The sequence below is a fragment of the Eleutherodactylus coqui genome, chromosome 2 (genome assembly GCF_035609145.1).
Source record: "Eleutherodactylus coqui strain aEleCoq1 chromosome 2, aEleCoq1.hap1, whole genome shotgun sequence".
Classification (NCBI taxonomy): domain Eukaryota; kingdom Metazoa; phylum Chordata; class Amphibia; order Anura; family Eleutherodactylidae; genus Eleutherodactylus; species Eleutherodactylus coqui.
In genome coordinates, this window is record NC_089838.1 from 16,264,508 (window position 1) to 16,287,955 (window position 23,448).

Below are 23,448 nucleotides of genomic sequence, written 5' to 3' on the forward strand. Positions count from 1 at the left end.
CAAATTTCATCCTTTATATAGCAAAGGTTGAAATCTGTACTGAAATCCACAGCATAAGTTGATATCCTGGAGATTTTGTGTGGATTTTTTTCTGCAGCACGTGGAGAAAATTTGTTTAGTGACCACCCATACGCCTTTTTTTACGGCAGTTACAAATGGACTTTATTTTGATGCATGTGCCTTTTTACAGGGGCTGGCACACAACTATCATCAGACAGCCAAGCCCCTGCTATAACAGCGAGGACTGAAGAAACTGATGATACTCACCATTTAATCCTTTACATACTGCGGTCAATCCCTGTAAAAGGCTAACAGAGGGAAGACAAAGCTTCTGTCACCCATTGGACCCCCAGTGATGTGACCAGGAGGTCCCCGTGGGTTGCTATGGCAACTCGAGGCTTGGAGATGGCCTCCAGTTCTGCCATTTGTGGTAGAGGCTGAGCCTCATAGGACCATAGAATACATTGCAATACTGAAGTATTGCAGTATATTATAACAATCAAATGCTTTCGATTTTTTAAAACTTTGATCATTGGAGTCTTCTTGTATCTGTTCCTGGCCTCCTGTTTTCAGTGTCTGTAGCCTCCCTTCCCTCCCTTTTCACTTTGGCCAGACTTCACAATAGGCGAAGCAGGGAGACAGCAATGCCTGAAAGCAGTCAACTGCGCTGCACTGAAACTGGAAATGTTCCTAGTGGGCAAGGCTTCCTCTCCACTACTAGCAGCACAAGAATAAGAAGAGCTATATGCACTGCTGCACTCTTGGATCAAGAGTCCTCAGTGTCGCCAGTCTGAGCTTGGTTGTGATGAAGATTCAGAAGTAATTATTATGTAAAAGTATTGTTGGCCCAAACAACAATCTTCAAAAGTATTTTTGTGGGACCAGGAAGGAATAGTAGGACAATAATAAACAGACAAAAATAATGGAACATAATTATTAGACAGAAATAATGACTATTCGTACGGTAGCAAATGGCCCCAAAATGTGGGAAAAACAGTATATAAATAAATCATAAACCTGGGTAGAGCGGGGGGCGTGGCTTTCAATCAAGATGGACAGACGCTACTAAGAAGAGCTCCCTCTGGGAGATATCAATCCTGCAGCGATCCCAAACAACCTGTGGCTTAAAGAGCCAGCGCTGGAACAGAGAAACCCCTGCTACAGCCCACTGCATCACAGGAGGGTAAGAGGCTGAAGGAATTTCTCCCTCCTCTTCATAACGGCGGGACTGCATGTTGGCACTTCAACAGCGCTCATGAGCTACCACCCGCCATTAGTCTCAAATTACACAGCAGCCACAATATTAAGAGCACAGCTTACATGGCGCACTGCAGCACCATCCACCGCTGTGCATACTCACCACTCAGCCGCATAGGAGGAGAAGGAGAGGAGCAGCCGGAGGGCGCCATTTGAGAACACCATGTGGAGTTCCTGGCAGGAAGCCAAGTAGTGGCGGGCAGGGCTGAGTATTGAAGAGATCAGTCAGGGAGCTCAGGCGGTGCCCAGCAGGGTTTCAAGCAATTGGAAAGGAAATTAACGGGACTGTGTTTACCAGCTCCGCTTTAGTGCTGCATAATATATACAAGCCGGGACATTTCCGATCGGGAAACATAGGCACATCATCTAATCTAAATGCTCCATATTGAGACTGTGGTGGGGAAGGATATGCCGGAAAGCACTTTCCCTTAGCCTGATCTGGGAGTTGTAGTGCTGCTTGTTTTGTACTGTGATACACCTATATACCAACACAGACCCGCACTGAGCCATATACTGACAGTCAAGTAAGGCGAGCTTGCTCCTGGTATAACAGCCAACATGAGCATGAGAAAAACATAAACAATTTATCCGAGTGGATGCATCTGATATAGTGCGGACACCTCACTCCAAAGATAAGGAAAAGGACTCAGATGCTGACACTGAACATGATACAGAACCCACACTCCGTCAAGTGTCGTCAGAACTGCTGGAGGCCATTAATGCTTGTGAAACCACGCTCACAGGACAAATGGCTGAAATCCAGATTGATGTGAACCTGCTACTGCAAGATTTACAGGCGATGCAGGGCCAGACGACCGAAATAGAGTGCCGCATATGCAATATAACATATTAACATAGTTTGTAAGGCCGAATGGAAGATGAGATATGACCTCTCCAATGCCGTTTCAAACGACCACTATAAAAGCTGAATTCTGTTAATCTAAAACTGTTGACTTGGAGAATCGCCTCCACTGCAATCATTTGCGCATAATAGGTTTGCCAGAGAGAGTAGAGGGGTCGCAACTCGAAATCCTCACAGAGCAGTGGTTAAAATCCACCTTGGGAGAGGATGCCTTTTCTTTATCTTTCACAGTAGAAAGAGACCATCGTGTACCATCGAAGCCACACATTCCGGGAGCCCCTCCACGACCATTCTTGGCTAGGCTCCTGAATTGTAGAGACCATGATACTGCATTGCGTCTAGCCAGGCAGAAGGGTCGCATTAAGTTTAAAAACTCCACAATTTCTATATTCCCGAATTTTTCAGCGGATTTCCAAAAGCAAAGGGATATGTTTATAGAAGCGAAAAAGAAATTTAAAGATGGGGGCATCATTTACTCAATGGCTTACCCAGCACGACTCTGCATTGTGGTGAAGGGCAGAGTTGTCTTTTTGCAGTCCCACATTCTAAATGTTCATTGAGAAGAAGAGACTACTTATACGTTTCTCTTCGACGTAGCATCCCTGGCATGTTATATGCTTTGGATTCTACAAACTAGTTATGTAAGTTGTTTAACTCAAGTATATTGAATTTTAATATTTTGTCTGCAATGGTATATATACTTCAATACTGCCAACGTAATCTACAACCAACGTGTGGCTTTTACAGGTTAACCGGTATGGGCTCCCCCTTAGAAATCACTGGCACGTGACACCATGTCGTTAAATTGTTTAACTTGGATCATGCGTGGTCTGGGCGACAAAAAGGTCAGCAGTTTTTGCATCTATTAGGAGAGGCAGCCCACATATTGTGATGTTGCAGGAGGCACACCTCATGGTGGACAGGGTGGGTATTATGAAGAAGCCATGGGTCTAGTGGTCTTGCCACTCGCTTCACACATCTAGCTCCACAGAGGTCTCGTTCATGATCCACAGATCAGTGAGATGGAATTCCATTACTCCCCACAGAGACCTAGTAGGCAGATTTGTATTTATACACGTAGAGCTAAACAATAGGCCATACGTTACCTATGCATATATAATCCAACACATCCTGACACGTATGTTATCCAAGCAGCCGTAACTTTTGTGCATCAATACCCATTGGTAGATGTGCTCTATGTGAGAGATTTTAACAGTGTGATGGACCCATTGGTAGATAGGTTTCAACTGAGCCCTCGGCCTGCTCAGGGAGGCGACTCCACTTTGCGACAACTTATGGATGGGGTGGGGTGGATGGACTTATGGCAGTTAAAGCACCAAGGGGTCAGGGAGTACACTTGGCACACCCTTGGTAAGGGATCTTTGTCTAGGTTAGACTACATATTAAGTACATCAATGCTGGCTGCCCATGTAACATCCGTAACTCATGGACTGAGAGGCATATCAGATCATACTCCAATAGAATTACATATACAATTTTCAGTGCAGACTATATTGCCTAGATGGAAAATAGGCCCCTTCTGGTTAAAACTCATAGGATCCGATGATCGTATCCCAGATGAGATAGCACAGCTTTTACAAATCAATGAAGAAACCATCCCACATACCCTTAAATGGGATTCCTTCAAAGCATATCTTCGGGGCTGCCTTAAATCTACCATATCATTTATTTAAAAAAGTACTTCCCAGACAGACTCTTTACTAGAATCATGGGTGGCAGAAGCTGAAAAAGAACATATATCCCAGCCAACTGAAATTAATAAAATAAATTGGCTAAGTCTAACGAGACTATATAAACATCAAATATACACTAAAACCAAAAGAAAGCTTTTTTTTATTAAGCAACAGTACTTCGAAATGGGAAATCATTTGAACCATCTCCTGGCCAAGTTAATCAACCCGGGAAAGCCAGACTAATGTCCTTAAAATCCAAAATACGCAAGGCGCAGACCATCACAGCCTCTGAGATACAGGAGATGTACGTCTCCCTGTATATAGTGATATGGACCATGCTGGTATAACCTGGGTATTACCTGTATATGATTGTGTATGTGGTTTTCGAATACAGCATGTAATATTTTTCTAGGTTTTTTAAATTGTGGTTCAAAAATGCAACCATAAACATGAACACAGCCTAAGGCTGGCTCACAAGGCCATAAGTGTAAAATGCTGCATGGGTCATGCTGAGCTGAGCTTTTGCACCCGGGCCCCTGAGCCTCTGGTTACGCCCCTGGCTGTAGCAGTAAACACCTGGAGGGAAGATAGGTGAAAAGTGTATATGTTTTGGATGGTGTAGGGAATATAAGTGACTGAGAAGGAACTGTAACATGCAGAGATAGCTTACCAATAGGTTGGTAAGCCTTTTGGTTGTCCAGTCCTGTAGGGCACTGAAGTAGGAGGTCCTCTGCCTGTTTGGAGCAAGTTATTTAAGTAGCAGGGTTGACGCGGTGGCGCAGGCGCCATGGAGTGGGGGGTATGCCAGGGCTATGTTCATACACAGTGAGAAGCGGAATGGGATGACAATGCGCAGGCGCCATGATGTCATAGAGATAAATGAAATCTAAGCGCCGGTATATATGAACATTAGGGCTGGAGCCGGGCAGTGAGGAAAGCGAAGAGAAAGAACGAAACGGACAGATGTCAAAGATGCTATGAGGAGGATGGGACTGGAGGTGGCGGCTATAAACATGGAACACAACAGTAGAGCTATGGTAATAAACAGAACGGTATAGGTTAGTATTAGGGGACCTGTTAAACTGGGTGATGCGGAAACAGGTGGAGGGGATAGTAAGACCTAAAATGGTTTGGAGGGGAGGAAGTAAATATATAGAAAGATGAGTATTAATTTAGGCGAAAAGGGGTAGCAAAGATATCAGCCGGGGATAGGCTTTCACAGGATGATGGGGGTGTCTAACCTAGAGGGGAAATGAGAGAGACACGGCTAGGGGGGGGGGGGGGGGCAGGGGAGAGCATGACATTGTGGTCAAGTCGTATTGGGAAAAATACTGTGGTATACTTCGTACACCAAAACATTATTGTCAGCCCCCTTATTGTCATCTTGTGCTATACCATGTGGAACTGCAACTCCCGGTGGGACCTTAACAAAAGCATGCTGGGAGGTGTAGTACAGCAAACTGGAATTCAGTGGTCCTTAAACGTGAATACAATAGTGATGTGATGTAATCTGAAGCAGAGTACACAATGACAAGGAGTGACTCCCAGCTGACATCCGCTGGACTTCCTTTTTTCTCTCTCCATCTGCTGCAGACCTTCATGACTTCTCTAGCTAATTCTTGCCTCTGCGGAGTTTGTGGCTAGAGATGTGTTTGGCTCCTCTACACACTGTGTTACCTGAAGTTAGTGCTACTCACTAAGAAACAACTTATACTACAGTGTGCCCCAGAGATACATTTTATTTCTGGGGGCATAGTGTATATTCTAATTCATCTCTGGGGCACAGAGATAATCTACCATGTGCACCCCCTGTAATACATTATACTACTTACTGTGCTCCGCGAAATAAACAGTGCGCGCAGTAGTAAGTTATACTGCACATAGTGCCTGCGGTCATTATTTATTCTCATCTATCCAGGCCTGGACTGTCATGATGACTTGTCTGCACAAACTGTCCCTATCCAGCGGCCACCTCCAGTTCCCCCACTAAATAATGCCCCCTTGGTGGCTTCACTCTATCTAAAAAAAAAAATAAAAAAAAAAAGAAGGCAGAGAGGAGACTTAATAGCGGTCTACAAATGCCTGAAGGGCTGTCACAGTGCAGAGGGATCAGCCCTATTCTCATCTGCACAAGGTGAAATAAAAGAGAAAAAAACCTCAGCGCTCGCACCGTAGAATAAATGAAAATAGAATGTACTGAAAATACTGAAGTTATGTCACTTACTTCCAGGAGGCGCCTTTAGGGTAGGCGCCTCCTAATCCAAATAGGCGTATCAGAAATGGCACCGATCAACAATGATGAACAGGTTCCACGATTTTAATAAAATAAAATAAAGTGTGACACTTGAAAAAGGCCGTGCGGCCGAAACGCGTTGTGTATTATATATTTATTTTATTTTATTAAAATCGTGGAACCTGTTCATCATTGTTGATCGGTGCCATTTCTGATACGCCTATTTGGATTAGGAGGCGCCTACCCTAAAGGCGCCTCCTGGAAGTAAGTGACATAACTTCAGTATTTTCAGTACATTCTATTTTCATTTATTCTACGGTGCGAGCGCTGAGGTTTTTTTCTCTTTTATTTCATTTATGTCTTCCTCCTTCATACCATGACTGGAGTTTCCCTCTAGCTGCTCTCTCTTATGAGATTGTTTACAGCACCTACGAATATTCATCTCCACCTGGGAATCAAGACCACTCACCTACTACACTCTCCAGTATCCTTCTAGTGAGCGCCAAATCCTTACCTATCACCCCTCATCTGCACAAGGAAAGACTAGAAGCAATGGGATGAAACTGAAAGGGAGGAGATACAGATTAGATATTCAACTGTGAGGGTGATCAATGAATGGAACAGGTTACCACGGGAGGCGGTGAGTTCTCCTTCAATGGAAGTGTTCAAACAAAGGCTGGACAAATATCTGTCTGGGATGATTTAGTGATCCTGCACTGAGCAGGGGGTTGGACCCGATGACCCTGGAGGTCCCTTCCAACTTTACAATTCTATGATTTACCCGGCTAGCTGCCTGCTTGTCTTGCTCTTCCAAACTACCATCCTCCCCCACATCTACCCCAGCGAGTGCCTGATCAGTGAGCATCAAACTGCTTTTAATATTGTCAATGGATCACAGTGTTGCCAGTCGCTCATTTAGATTCAGGATTTGGGCTTTCAGATGGAGGGAATCCTGAACTGAGCAGGAGGTTGGACCAGATGACCCTGGAGGTCTTTTCCGACTCTACCATTCTATGATTCTATAAGCCCCCCCCCCCCCCGTGTCCACAATGTGAGCTCCACATTAATTAGGCATCCATTATGTGCCTCAGTAATAAGATGTCCCCATGTAACCCCGCACAGTAAAGAGGTGTTATCCATGTTGCCCCCATTATGGCCCACACAGTAATAAGATGTCAACCACCATGGCCCCAAAGTAAAGAAGTGTCCCCGATGTACCCCCTCAGTAATTAAATATTCCCCATTCATGAGCCAATTCACCTGCCACCATCCCACCAGTTTGTGTGTTCACCTGCCAGCTTGTCACATGATCTGTAAATTTCTCCCTGAATGCTCTTGCTAATTTGTCTTCCCTTGATGCCCATTAGACTGCGTGTTCCTCCATTGGATATATGTGGATATATTCCTTCCATTGTTATTCCACCTCCTATTTTCAGTGATATATTCACTTTAATCTTACCGTTTCCTCCACTCCCTACCGTCTTGCATTCCCACTTCCTGTTCTTGTTATCATGTCTGTTGCTCAAGTGTGTTTCCTATGGTAATTATATACTGTACAACATACAAATACTTAACATTACATCATTAGTTCAGCAGCACCCCTACATTTTAGGGCATTTTATTCCCCTAGCTATGCCCATCACAATCCGTATACCATGGGCTTCCCTATAAATTATCATCATGTTCCATCCTTCTCATCAGGATTTTACTGCGGTGTCCCATTTACTACCCCTTTTTGTCTAAATCTTCCTATACATTTACTCACTTCTCTCATCACCATTTCAGGCCTTAACTTACTATCACCTATAGATGTTTTCACATCCTCCGTTTTAAAACGCTTTACCCAATACTTGCTTCTTTCATTCTGTTTATTACCATCAGCTCTGCTTGTTTATTTATGGGTCTTGCGTTGCCCCCCTCCATTCGCATCCACTTTCTAGAATCTTTGACACCCGTCTGTTCCTTTCTTTCCTATCTCTTCACTCACTTGCAGTATATATATATATATATATATGCTGGCGCTTTGACTTCATTCATTTCCATGACATCCTTGCAGTGTTCTCTCCTTCAGTTTCCCACTGTGTCTGCGTGTAGCCCCGGTGTCCCTACACTCCAAGGCACCCGCTCTGCCCCGACAACCCCGCTACTTAATTAAACACCACCACACAAGCTGCTCCACCTGCTACAGTTCCTTCTTGGCCACTTACATTTCTACACTGTTCAAAATGTCCTATCTTCCCTCCAGGTTCTTCCTTTCACAGCCCATTAAGTACATACACATTATAAAGCAAGCTTTCTGTTGTGATGGGTTGAAAACCTCCTTTGGTCCACCAACTGCTGGTATGTAGAGATGAGCAAGTATACTCGCTAAGGCACATTACTCGAACGAGTAGTGCCTTAGCCGAGTATCTCCCTGCTCATCTCTAAAGATTCGGGGAGCGGCGGGGGAGAGCGGGGAGGAACGGAGGGGAGATCTCTCTCTCCCTCTCTCCCCCCCCCCGCTCCCCGCCGCAACTCTCCTGTCACCCGCTCCGGCCCCCGAATCTTTAGAGACGAGTGGGGAGATACTCGGCTAAGGCACTACTCGCTCGAGTAATGTGCCTTAGCGAGTATACTCGCTCATCTCTAGTTAAATACTTGTAGCTCTGGTCAACCTGCTGACTCCTTTTCATTGGTAATATTAATGGTCCATTATCCTCCCGGTTAAGTTCATCTTGCTCATCATTCCTTCAGAAGGATTTCACATTTATCACATTTAATTTTCATTTAGTTTGTTCTTGTTTTGTGTTCTGTCTTTACACACGAATGAATCATCCTTTCCGGAGTACAAATTTTAGTTATATATCGGGTAATAATAATTTTATACACCTACATTTTTACATACTTTATGTATAATTATGTACGGCCTTTAATGTCCCACATTCTCATAGAGTCCGTCCATCAGAACAACATTGGGCTATTGGTTAATGTTCAAATAGTCAATATTTATGTCCTATTATGTTTCTCTTTTTATTGTCCTCCAATTTCTGCTTTTTTTCTCGAAAATACTTTTGAATATCATAGTATGGACCACCAACACTTTTACATGACAATTCCCATCGAAATTTCCATCTCCACTATGTTGGGCGTCTGCCATTTCTGTATAATCATCATTGAGTGCATCATTGGCATTCTCACTTTATATGTTTTATGTACTCTGTTCTTGTACATTATTTGTAACATTCTTGGTAATATTGTTTATTGCCATTCATTTTACTAATATGTGATTTTTCTGACCCAGATTCCTACCATTTGATTTTTAAGTTGCTTTATATTTTGTGTAGACTTCTTTTCACTATCTGCTTATTTTACAATCTTTTCCCTTTCGCATTGTGTTTGTATTTTTTTTTTATACAGAAAGTTGGTTGTGACAAAGTGATTGGGTCAATTAAAAAAGAAGACAAGTGTGGAGTATGTGGCGGTGATAATTCACATTGTAAAATCGTCAAAGGAACGTTTACAAGAACACCCAAGAAGCAAGGTAAATGTATTACCGTATATGATACTGTAAATGTGTAATGGAATAATGACTAGATCAATAGTAAAGATGAGTTGCCATCAGCTGCTTAGAACCTATTAGAGCGATTGCAATAAAAATGTATCCCATTTAATTATTTTAGTTATTCCTCCAATAATGAGAAGTTCTAACTTTATTCGCTTACACGCATTTAACAGGAACCTTCATTCAGGAGATTAAAATCAGCTCGTGCATATGCAGCATCACACCATTCACTTCAATAGCACTGCCAGAGATATTCAAATCACCTATTTCCAGTGGTATCATTGAAGTAAATGGAGCAGCGATGAGTATGTGCGACCATCCACTGCCATAAACTTCAGGAGGAGGCGTGGGTGGAGTGCCTGCATGATAGGTAAAGCCCAGGGGCGTAACTAAAGGCTCAGGGGCCCTGATGCAAAACGTGAGCTGGGGTCCCCCCCTCTATCTGTATCTGTATCTGTACCCGTACCCATACCTAAACCATGCAGCACAGAGACATAACTTGAAGGTCCCCAATGCAAAACCTGTAACAGGGCCCCCCAACTATAATGCTTTATTCTTAGTACTGGGCTCCCTATATGGAGAAGAGAGGCCTTATGGGCCCCCTAAAGCTCCTGGGCCCGGGTGCAACCGCATGCCCTGCATCCTCTATAGTTACACCCCTGGTAAAGCCTGTTGTGAGACACTCCTTTTAGTAAATTGGGCTTTGCGGTTAATATCTTAAAAGCTGTAACAGCCCTGTAGGATTTTTGCAAATGAGAAATTATCAGACAAATTTGGTATCCCTAATGCCACCCAACAGGGGCGTTTGCTGTGCCCATTAATCTGTATATTGTCAATAGAACAATTAGCACAAACTCTAAGAGAAAACACCCAAATTAAAGGCATTCAAACTATTAATACGCATATGATTTCATTGTACTGATGTGGCAAAGTGTAACTTCAGTGGGATAAATTTCCGTGCCTATTTGTTATCTTGAGCTATTGAAAAACTATTGCTTCAAAACAACTAAGTCATTGAACAGCTATTAAAAGGGCAAGTAAACTGAAACACAGAAAATAACATCAACTGATCTTCCGTGTGCTATTAACGAAATAAAAGAATGCAGATTATCCATAAGTGGGGAGATGGTGAGGGAACACTTGACTAACAAATTAATTCAAGTCACCAGGTTAGGAGAAATTTCACCCTATGGTACTGAAAGAAGCAGTGGAGGTAATTGCTGAAGCATCCGCCGTAATCTTTAAAAATTACTGGAGAAAAGGAGTAATCCCAGAAGATTGGAGAAAGGGAAATGTTGTCCCTATCTTCAAAAAAGGAAAGAAGGTGGACCCAGGAAACTACAGACCCGTGAGTCTGACTGCTAGGGGAAAATCAGATTGCCATTTCCACCCCACTTGAGTGACTACCTGCACTCTTCGAATATTATCTGAAGTGGATTTCCCAGGTATATATCCTGATTGATCAGGGTGAACAATGTCCTCTATAGCTCAGTTTAAGCGAAGTGCCAAGATTTTTGTTAAGTCTTTATTATCTAAGCTCGGTAGGGAGATAGGCTTATATGAGTCACACTCCTCTAGGACTTTATCAGGTTTAATAATGAGTATTATGTTGGCTTCCCAAAGGAATCTTGGGGGGCATCCCCTATCCAGGGCACCATTATATAGTAGGAGCAGCCGTGGGACCAGCAGCTCCCTATACTGTAGATATACCTACAGAGGGAGGCCATCCGGTCCTGGGGTTTTACCTTTGGACATAGACTCCAGGTCCTCCTCGATCTCCTTAGCAGAGATGGAGGATTATAATATGGACACATGGTCCTCCTGCAACATTGATGAAGGATATAGCTGATCTAATTCATTCCTTGAACGTATCCCTCACCGATATACAGTCCGAGGCCTGTTCGTGCACCTCAAAGTATACTTGTATCTAGTCTGGGATACGATTGGTGAGATTGAATAGTGATAGCCAGAACGGATGTACCCTGCATCTTTTCAGTGGGGAAAGATCCGGGGATTTTAAAGCTAGACAAATTGGGGAGTGATCAGAAACTCCTCTCGTGGGCTACATGATGGAGCTAACTTTGGAGAATAGAGACGGAGATCCAAATATTTAGTCTATACGACTAAGGGCATGATTATGAGCAGTGTGGCATGAGAATTCCTGGGAATTCAGATGGGATAATTACCACAAATCAATCCAGCCTGCAGCCGATATCGCAGAAGCTAATCTGGTTGGCCCCCCAATTCCTCTCAAACTAGCACTGCCTCCAAATTTATCCATAGCCGGGCCCACTATCATATTCATATCTCCCATAGAAATTACAGATGCTTTGGGTGAGGTAGATGCAAATGAAATGCCCTCCATCAGTATAGAGTTGGAAGCTGGAGGATTATAATAACAGGATAATGACAGGTTCATTGTTAATTTTGGCTTTTATATGAATGAATCTGCCCTCTGGATTGATTCTGGACTGCTCGAGCTCCCAATGAAGAGAGCATCATATCAGTAAAGACACTCCCCTGGAATAGGACATGTGATATGAGCACTGCACCCAGGGTTGGCACAGAACTTTGGTGCTATCAGGCGTGAGATGGGTCTCCTGTAAGCGGACTATATGGGTACTGTGGGAAAGCACCAGAGAAATTATCATGGAGCGTTTCCTCGCTGAGCCCATACCCCTGACGTTCCATGATAAAAAGGTTATTTCACCCATAGACACATGAAAGGGAGATAAATTGTGCACAGATAAACTTCAGCAATTTCAGCAAATTGGCGGTACCTTCCTACATACGCACTGAGATATATGTAATAAGGCATAGAGGACAAGTATCTCAATAAATTGGAGTAGAATATAACGGTCATCCAATCTAATCGGTATAGTATAGAAAGCAGTGTAAAGATATAAAACCGATATAACAAACTATAAATCAGCTCACTAAGCATGAATAAGCAAAATAAACTATAACATGGCCTAACTTTGTCCCAAAGGGTTACGGGGGGTACCTGTGTAACAAATTCTCTACACATGGGGTACTATAGTAGGTTAGTACTATCAATACTTTACACCAACACTATACAGGTAGTCTCCTACCTGCGAGCGTTCGAGTTACGAACTTCGCAAGATGCGAACAATCTGTCCTGCACAGTATGATGTAATGCTATGGCATTCTATCAAGCCGGTCCGTCTGAAGGACTATAGGGCTGCCTTTGCAGAGCGCCTATCAAGCCGTGTGCCTTTTAGAAGGCCCCCGGCTGCCTAGCAATTGCACAGTGTCCCGCGATGTTATCGCGGGACACTGTATGGGACCCCTGAACGTCGGGTGCAGCCTGTTTCTTACAGCAGACACCCGGCGGCAGCAGTTCCGACATGGGAACTGTTAGCGCTTTAAATGCCGCTGTCAGCGCAGCATCAGTATCCACGAGTGGAGAATCATGGCATCTCTCTGCTTGCAGGATCTAAATCGCGGCACGCCTCAATTTGCCGCGATTCTCCACAGTAAGCCTATCTGTTAGATAGGCTCACCGCTGAGACCTGTCAGCGCTTCTGCCTCCTCCCCCACAGCGGAACATCGCTAGCAGTATTCCGTCACGGCTGTGGACAGGGGGCCTAACTCTTGACAATTTGTACATTTGTCTTTTTTTAGTATTGAACATGTAACAATGTAATTGCTGTACTAACCTAGTGTTTTTTGTTTTGTCTTATGGTCTATTTGCTTATGGCCGCCTGCAGACGAGCGGAAATCCCGCCGCGGGATTTCCGCCGCTGAAAGTCTGCATAGGAGTGCATTACAATACGCACTCCTATGCAGACGGCCGCGGTTTGGCCGCGCGAAATCTCGCACGGCAAACAAACCGCGGCATGTTCTAATTTTCTGCGGGGCACGCACTCACCTGGCCGCCGGCTCCGGTCTGCGCATGCGCCGGCTGCGTGGCAGCCGGCACATCAAAGAGCCGGGGCCGCCAGGCGCGGGTGAGTACGCGCTCGTCCCTGCAGGCTCTGGGGTCGGATCGCGCGGCGAGATTTCTCGCTGCCGGATCCGACCCGCTCGTCTGCAGGCGGCCTATAGCATATCAATCGTAACGCAGTCTTATATATGGAATTTTACAATATTGTTCAGGAATTTATTAGGCTATAGGGCATGTAAGCAATTAATGTATTGTGACATTGGGGGGATTAGCATATGGGGATCACTAGGATCGCCATATTTCTGGTTTCTTCTTCATCTGGCTCCTGCCAGCTTTATTTTGCTTCTCCACAGCAAATATTTCACACCGTTTTGGTGCACAAAAGCACAACCTGGCTGCCTCGCCTCCTGCTAAGCATTACCGATGCCTCTCTCTCTCGGTAACAGTCAGGCCTGGCACCTAAAGCTTCACATGCCATAAAGGAGCACAGGGTGCATCTCCTACACGTTCAAGTAACACTGCTGCCACAGGCCTTTCTGCATAGCCCGTCTCTCCCTTCAGGTTCACCTCTTTTTAATGTGCCCCTCAGGTGAAGCTACCTCCAAAGTTGAGAATAGCTGTTGTGTACCCACCCTTTTTTTAAATATGGTCCCCTAGTGGCTCAAACACGCCACTAAAGTGGCACCTCTGCCACAGTATGTAGTAATTATTAGAGATGAGCGAGCGTACTCGGTTCGGGTGTTTTTGCACTCGAGCACCGCTTTTTCCGAGTAACTGACTACTCGGACGAAAAGATTCGGTAGGCGCCAGGGGGCGGAGGGCGGCGTGGTGGAGCGGGGGGTAGCAGTGGGGAACAGGGGGGAGCTCTTCTTCCCCCCCCCCCCCACTCCCCTCTGCAACCCCCCGCTCACCCCCGGCGCCCCCTGAATCTTTTCGTCTGAGTAGTCAGTTACTCGGAAAAAGCGGTGCTCGAGTGCAAAAACACCCGAACCGAGTACGCTCGCTCATCTCTAGTAATTATGCTCTATATCCAGACATTTGGTTGTGACTTTGATTTTTTTAAAATTTATTTACATTTTACAATTTTTTCCCAAACAGGTTACATTCGGATATTTGAAATTCCAGCTGGAGCCCGGCATCTGCTCATTCAAGAAACAGAATCATCTGCTAACAATCTCGGTAAGTAGCATACAATTTAGAATCCTATCTCCCTGTAAGCACAGCAGACACATGCCTAAAGCTATCCCTGGGGAAAGTATGGAAAAGGAAGTGGCTACCATTATTGCAAGTCTCCATCATATACCAAAATGTAAATGGTCACTTCACTTTGAGACAACTTGTAGTAAAGGGTCTGTGCCGGGATAGAACGTTATACCCCATCCACTGGGTAGCGATTCACTTTTTGATTGGTGGAAGTTGAACTGCCGGGATCCCCAACTATTCCAAAAACGCATGTCCTGTAAGTCACTGCATGCATGGAGTGACTGCTGTGCTCCGGTACTGCCACTCCATTTGTTTCAGTGGCAGTGACGAAAATAGTCAGGTGGGTAAGTTGCTACAGGGGAAGAGAGACACACAGACATGGCTACATCTAGTAGTAAGTGATTTACAGGTACTGAAATCACAGCGACCCGGCTGTGCTATGCAGTGTTTATAAACGAGTGTGTGTATTACAGACTTATGGAACACAGTCTGCGATTTTCTTCATGTGCAGTATGTTGAGATATTATAGCAGCTAGTCTCCATCTACTAGCTGAGAGTAAACTGAAAATCAGAGAAGGAGCCTGCAGAGGAGCAATCTGGTGATGGCTGCACAGTACAGGTCATATAGTGGCTAGAAATAGTGATATTACTTGTATACACACAGCAGCTTATTATGAAAAGTAACCTGAAGAATTGTGTATGCTTTAACCCCTTGAGTGGCATGCCCGGAAATTTTCCCGGACGAGCTCCACTGCTCATAGTGACATAGCCCGGAAGATTTCCGGGCTATGTATCACTATGGGAGCTGCAGAGCACAGTGCCACAAGCTGTGACAGTGTGCTCTGCCTGCACAGACCCACACAGAGCAGTGCAAGGGCTTTGAAAAACCAGCAGAAGATATTGCCGATATGTCGGCAACCTCCTGCTTTGTTTACAGGTTGCCATAGAGACCATCGGCTTGTCAGAAGCAAGCCGATGGTCTCTGTGGCAGGGAGAGCTTGGTGCTTGGCTGTCAGAGGACACCTAGGTACCTGCTCTTACAGCAGAGATCAGAGACAACCTCCGATCTCTGCTGTGTTAACCCTTTACATGCTGCAGTCTATGTGACTGCAGCATGTAAAGGGCTGTCACTGCAGCATGTAAAGGGCTGTCACCATCGGACCCCTGGAATGTGATCAGGGGTCCTGATGGGTCCCTGTGGAAGTCCCCTAAAGGGACAAAAAAATTTTAAAAAAAAAAAAGGTAAAAAATTATAAAAAAAATTATAAAAACACTTGTCTCCCTTTACTTTGTAAAAAAAATTCAAAAATACAATCACACATGTGGTATGCATGCGTCGTAATGACCCAGAGAAGGAAGTTAATACATTATTTAACCCCTTAATGACATGGCCCCTTTTTTTCTTTTTTCCCCATTTCTTTTTTTCCTCCCCCCTGTTTAAAAAAATCACAACTTGTCCCGCAAAAAACAAGCCCTTATATGGCCATGTCAATGGAAAAATGAAAAAGTTATGGCTCTTGAGACGCAACTGCAAAATTAGTTGAAATTCAATGATTAGACCATTTTAAAAAACCTGCCCTGGTGGGCACGACAGGATGGTAGGAAACCCGCCACTCAAGGGGTTAAATGAAACGTAACATAGGGGTCACTTACTTTTACAATAGCATTGAATAATCAAGTTGTGACCCCTTTGCTTTTCCTATTTAGAACCTAAAGAATGGTAGTGACAAATTTCAAGTTTGTACCACACTGGGAAGTTAGAGGATTAGATTAAGTACATTACATAGGGGTTCAATTACTTTTGCACTTAGAATTGAATAATCAAGTTGCAACCCCTTTACTTCTTTTATGTAGGACCGAAAGAATGGTCGTGCCAAATTTCAAGTCTGCATGACACGGGAAGTTACATTACATTGGGGATCACTTACTTTTGCACTTAGAATTGAATAACCAAGGTGCGAGCCCTTTACTTTTCCTATTTATGACCTAAAGAATGATTGTGCCAAATTTCATCTTTGTGTGGTACAGATGTGTGTTACTATTTATATTACATAGGGGGGTCACTTACTTCTGCACTTAGCACTGGATAATTGACTTGTGAATAAAATTGTAAATAGCTGTAGATATGCAGCTATAAGAAATATATACAAATTATACCGATACCTCTCAGTAAGTGCACAAAAGAATCATAGAATGGTAGAGTTGGAAGGGACCTCCAAGGTCATCGGATCAAAGCCCTTGCTCAAGGCAGGATTGACTAAATAATCCCAGAGAGATGTCTGTCCAGCCTTTATTTGAAGACTTCCATTGAAGGTAGAACTCACCACCTCCGGTGGTAACCTGTTCCACTCAATGATCACCCTCACTATCAGAATTTTTTTTTTCTAATATATAATTTGTGTCCCCTCCCTTTCAGTTTCATCCCATTGCTTCTAGGCTTTCCTTTTGCAAATGAGAATAGGGCTGATCCCTCTGCACTGTGACAGCCCTTCAGATATTTGTAGACAGCTATTAAGTCTCCTCTCAGCCTTCTTTTTTTTAGATACAGTGAAGCCACCAAGTTTGCATTATTTGCATGCTCCAGTTTGTCTACATCTTTTTTTTTTTTAATTGGGGTGCCCAAAACTGGACACAATATTCCAGATGAGGTCTAAATTAGGCCATCTTCACATGAACAAGTGCATTATTGACCTGAGAACCTGGCCCGATATTACGTTTGTTAACGTGCGCTTTGCATGCAGATAAAAAGTGATTTCCATGTAAAACCCCCCACATTACTTCTCTGAAATTCTAATCATCCGGTGCTTGTTTCAAGTGGATATGCAAGTGTTTCCCATTGTTTTCATTGGGAAACATCACAACGCACTCACATGCACATCGAAAGGCATGCAATGTTTTTCACTGTCTCATTGTAAGGGCCGTGAAAAAATAAGACATGTAGAGATTTTTTTTGCCTTGCAGCATCTTTGGGAGGGGGGAAAAACGCTCGTGTGAGTTTGGGATTTATGCTCGTGTGAATGTAGACTCATGAAGAGTAGAGGGGGATAATTACCTGATGTGATCTGTGCTTTTGTTAATATATCTTAGAATTGTGTTTGCCTTTTTTTGCTGCTGCATCACACTGTTGAGTCATGTTCAGTCTGTGATTTATTAGTATATCCAAGTCTTTAGGGATATTATTAATGACTATGTCGACTTAATACAGACTATGAGACCACAAGCTGCATTCATTAGGCTGTTGGGGGACAAGGGGCATTGTTAAGTGATATAGAGTGTAGGAGTACATAGCGTGGCCTGAAGAGGGTGCTTGACAAGCATTCTGATACCTGTAGGTGTGGCAGAAAGTGAGATAAAAGGATCAGCTCCTGTCACACTCAGGGGAAAGTTGCAGCTTAGCAAAGCTTGAAGGGCTGCAAGCCTTAGGTCCAGTGTGGACCAGGGAGAGGCAGTGTGAAGACGCCACATCAGGAACTTGGAGCCTGAAGTCCGGTGCAGACCAATTTGGGCCCGTCACCCGTCTGACTGAGGAGGACGCCCTCTAGACACCCCAGGTTGGATTAGTGACCGTGACCCTGTGGGTTGTAAACGCTGGACTATGTTTATGCTGTATAAAGTTTGCTGTGCCATGAAAATTAATGCTGGCAAGCACCAGGTTTAAGAGAAAGTTAAGTCTCCCGAGTGTTTCTACACGTGTGGTGCCCATTTCCGGACCGGGAGGTCGGCGATCTGCAGACAAGTAACCCCAGCTTGCTATAAGAGTCATAAGGGGCATTATTACTAGTTGCAGGCAGAGGAGACATTATTACTGACTGGAGCCAAAAAGGGCATTGTATGAAAGCACTCTTACTATGTGGGGGTGTTTATAAGCTGCATTTACTGTGTTGACCTGCAGGTGCAGGCATCCCTAAAATAGAGATACTATTATTACTATATCGGGTACCACAGATGGCATTATTAGTATATTGAGCACTAGACGGTGGGATTGTGTAGAAGACCGGAAAACCTAGAGAAGGTGCTGGAAAAGCAAGAAAACAAAGATGTCATAGAATGGTTGAGTTGGAAGGGACTTCCAGGGTCATCTGGTCCAACCCCTGCTCAGTGCAGGATTCACTAAATCATCCCAGACAGATATTTGTCCAGCCTTTGTTTGAACACTTCCATTGAAGGAGAACTCACCACCTCTCATAGTAACCTATTCCACTCATTGATCACCCTCACTGTCAGAAATGTCCGCGTGTCATTCTGCAGAGACAGTTGTGGCCATGGTATTCTGGGCCACATGGAAAAGAAAAGGGAAAGTGAATGACTCCAATCAGAAAGGTGATCACGTAATGGCACTCTAATCATTTATACGGGCTGCAGAGCTGGCTGCTTCTCTTAATACATCCCAGAACTGTGTATGCCTTTTTTGCTGCCGCATCACATTGTTGACTCATGTTCAGGCTATGATCTATTCGTATACCCAAGTCTTTTTCGCATGTGCTGCTCCTTAGCCCAATTCCTCCCATTCTGTGTATGCTTTGTGACAGTAAGAAAGGGTAAAGGGAAGAGAACCAGGTGGGCTGGTCCTGAACTGGCACACCCCAATATGTTTGCAAAGTTGGCAGATGATGGGAATGCCATTACAGAGCCAGCACCGCTGTAGCACGACATTCCCCACTGAACGCCAGGGAGATGACTTCTCCAGTACGAAGGGGAAGGGAAGCACAGGGCTGGTTAGACAGGTCATAGTGGTGGGGGACTCAATTATAAGGGGGACAGACAGGGCAATCTGCCACAAAGACCAAGATCGTCGAACAGTGTGTCTTCCTTGCACTTGAGTTCGACACAACACAGATTGGGTTGACAGATTGCTGGGAGGGGCTGGTGAGGATCCAGCCGTTATAGCACCAATGACAAAGTTAGTGGTCAATGGAGGTCCCTCAAAAACGATTTCAGGGACCTAGGATCTAAGCTTAGGGCGAAGACCTCCAAGGTAATTTTATTGGAAATACTGCGTGTACCATGAGCCACACCAGAAAGACAATGGGAGCTTAGGGAGGGAATCCAGTGGCTTTAGAGTTGGTATAAGAAAGAGGACTTCTGGAGAACTGGGCTGACTTTGCTGTTGGCTACAGGCTCTACAGTGGGGATGTGCTGCATCTCAATGGGGAGAGTGCAGCTATGCTGGGGGAGAAGATGGCTAGAGGGTTAAGATACTAAAGGAAGTAGCGGAGGTAATTGCTGAACCACTTTCCATAATCTTGTGTCCTATAATTTATCGGACAAGCGCATAAAAAGCGCCCATGTGTCCGATACCATTGCAAAGCAATGGTTCTAAAAGATCGCATGCGCAAATCGCGCGAAAAAACGCCCGTCTGACCGAGGCCTTACTAACAAACCGGACCGAATAATGGGGGTGCAGGTTGAGAGGCACTTGGGGAACAGTGACCACCATATAATTTATTTCCAGCTGTCATTCAATAAGAAACCTTACCAGGGAATGACCCAAAAAACTAAACGTTAGTCAAGCGAAATGTGATCCACTCAGAACTACTATCGGTAACATTAATTGGCACAACATCCTCAAAAATATCAGTACAGACGACAAATGGAAAAAGTTTAAAAACCTCCTAATCACCTCATGTGAGCAGTTCATACCCTTTAAAAGAAAAAAAAAAACACAAGTAGAAGGAAACCAGTGTGGCTCGATAAGACTGTAAGGGGGGCAATAAACGACAAAAAGAAAGCGTTTAAACTATTCAAACAAGAAGGCAGCGAAGAAGCGCTAAAGTCATACAGGGAAAAAAAACTAAATATGTAAAGAAAATAATAAAATTGCTAAGAAGGAGGCAGAAAGATTGATCACCAAAGAGAGCAAAAATAACCCTCAACTATTCTTCAATTATATTAACAGCAAACGGATTTGCACTGAGAGCACTGGCCCTTTAACAAATAATGTAGGAAAAATCATAGAAGGCTATGGGGGGAAGGCAAATCTATTAAATGGTTTCTTTTCAGTTGTATTCACAACTGAAAAAGAAATGTCACACGAGATGCAGGCGAATAAAACGAACCCCCCACAACATATTGCATACCTAACACAGGAGGAAGTGCAGAGCCGATTAAAGAGGATTAAAATCGATAAATTGCCTCTTCTGGCACTGTTGCCACATTACTAGATGGTGGTAAGACAGCCCAATCTGCTTTTTAGCTGCCCTTAAATCTGATGCATGTAGAGACTCCTTTGTTCAACATATCAAAGCAGAGTAATATGGTGCAGGTGCTGGAAGAGACTAAGCTAATAGTATGGAATGAATGCACTATGGCTCAGTTGAGTTCAAGCTCTCAGTAGAACGCTAAAAGAGGAGGACAAATGATGGCTTAATGGGGGTGTTGCGGTTCTCTTAGCTGGAGACTTTCAGCAAACTTCACCAGTTGTGCCCAGGGGAATACGAGCCTAAGAAGTAAGGTTATCTTTAAAATCTTCATGTTTGTGGCCTCATATTCTGAAGCTCACCCTAATAACAGAGTTCTCTTAAGAGAGGACACTTCCGATGGGCATTTTTCAGAGATGTTACTCAAAATAGGAGACTGAGAAAACTCTACACGGAAGGTAAGATCATTATAAAACCAAGCTTAGTTAGAGTGGCGGCGATATCTCTTACAGAACTGACTGCTAAGGTGTATCCAGACATCTCTGATAACAAAGCGAAGCCCTATATTGGTGATGCGAGCGTGTCATTTTAACCCCAAAATATGACAAAGCAGCTGCTATTAATGATCTTTTGTTGAAATCATTCGAAGAAGAAGAAATGTATAAGTCTGTAGAGTCAGTGCTACAAACTGATGATACAGTAAACTGTCCCATGGAATTCCTAAACACCCTCAACCCAGCTGGTCTCCCTCCACCTAAACGCATTCTTAAGATTAGCGCACCAGTTATGTTACTAAGGAACCTAAACCCTCTGAAATTATGTAATGGCATCAGACTGCAAATAAGAGTTCTCAATCGAAATGTTATTGCGACCACAGAAAACACTGCATGTGCTAAATGGGAAACTGTATTTGTACCACAAATACCGATGATACCCACAGAGTACCCATGGGTTCAAAAATACAGTAAAGAAACAGAAAGATATATGATAAAGAATAGAGTTGAGCGAACGTACTCTGGCGAGCTTGATGCTCGTTCGAGTATTAGTATACTCGATGGTGCTCGTTACTCGAACGAGCATCACGCCGTGTTTGACCTCGTCCCAGTTTTTTGGCTCCTCCCCGCTGTGACATGCCTGTTTTGGCCCCTCCCTGCTGCGACACAGCACGTGTCAATGGCAATTTTTTTGGCTGTCTGGCGAGAGAGAAAGAGAACACACACACGAACCCAAGGAAGAAAAAAAAAGCTCAGGACCCGGCGTCCTACATACAAAAATGCTCGAGTCTCCCATTGTAGTCGATGAGGTTAGTTATTCGAGTAGAGCTCTCGAATTTTACAAAAAGCTCGACTCGAATAACGAGGACCCGATCATTTGGGTGCTCGCTCGTCTCTAATAAAGAAATATAAAGGTTTATAATAACATATGTTAATTAGTGATAAATTAGCAACATAATAATTATGAAGATAGTTGCGATTTGTATCATCTAGAAAGCTTAAAGGGGTTGTCCCGCGGCAGCAAGTGGGTCTATACACTTCTGTATGGCCATAATAATGCACTTTGTAATGTACATTGTGCATTAATTATGAGCCATACAGAAGTTATCAAAAGTTTTATACTTACCTGCTCCGTTGCTGGCGTCCTCGTCTCCATGGTGCCGACTAATTTTCGGCCTCCGATGGCCAAATTAGCCGCGCTTGCGCAGTCCGGGTCTTCTCCTGTCTTCAATGGGGCCGTTCGTGCAGAATGCCGGCTCCGTGTAGCTCCGCCCCGTCACGTGCCGATTCCAGCCAATCAGGAGGCTGGAATCGGCAATGGACCGCACAGAAGAGCTGCGGTCCACGGAGGAAGAGGATCCCGGCGGCCATCTTCACCGGTAAGTATAGAAGTCACCGGAGCGCGGGGATTAAGGTAAGCGCTGAGCGGTTTTTTTTTTAGGTCCCTGCATCGGGGTTGTCTCACGCCGAACGGGGGAGGGGGGGGGGGTTTGGAAAAAAAAACAAAAAACATTTCGGCGCGGGACAACCCCTTTAATACGAATTTCATGTGGATGAAGTCGCGGACAAAAGCTAGTTCTATATATATTTTATAATGTCTGTACTCAAAACATATCATTTTTATATTATGTTTTTGTAATGCTCACCAGTGATTAACCTTTTTGGAGATATTGTATAGTTTTATTAACACTTTGTTTAACAAATGTCTAAACTCCATCGTTCTTAGGCCAAGTATAGTCCTATTCGGCACTACCTAGAAACAAAGAGTTGCCATAATTCAATAAAATCCTAACCAATGATGTGTAGAATGCAGGCTCTGTGTTGGGCAGAGAGTTTCAGCAGCTTTGCCTTACCGGTAGTAATTTTCCCTTTGTTTTTATATCCAGCTATCCGAGATCAAGCAACTGGGAAGTTTATTTTAAACGATGAAAATGAGAGTCTGCAAACTTCGAAAGTATTCGTGAAAATTGGCATTGAATGGGAATATCGGAATGATGCCAACCGGGAAACAATTCAGACTATGGGGCCTCTGAAAACTCCTGTTGTAATTCTTGTAAGTGCCAAATAGTAATTTTTGTTTCATAATCCACGATGCCTGTATACTTGTGTGAAGCAACATT

At 44.0% G+C, this 23,448-nt stretch overlaps 1 protein-coding gene across 1 annotated transcript in view; it reads left to right on the forward strand.

The window, feature by feature from the left end:
- LOC136611133 (A disintegrin and metalloproteinase with thrombospondin motifs 2-like) overlaps positions 1-23,448 on the forward strand; it is a 238,633-nt gene that overhangs the window by 142,985 nt on the left and 72,200 nt on the right. The window contains exons 14-16 of the mRNA XM_066590415.1: positions 9,443-9,566; positions 14,593-14,673; positions 23,215-23,381. Coding sequence (XP_066446512.1) covers positions 9,443-9,566; positions 14,593-14,673; positions 23,215-23,381 — 372 coding nt within the window. The remainder of the gene's footprint in view (positions 1-9,442; positions 9,567-14,592; positions 14,674-23,214; positions 23,382-23,448) is intronic.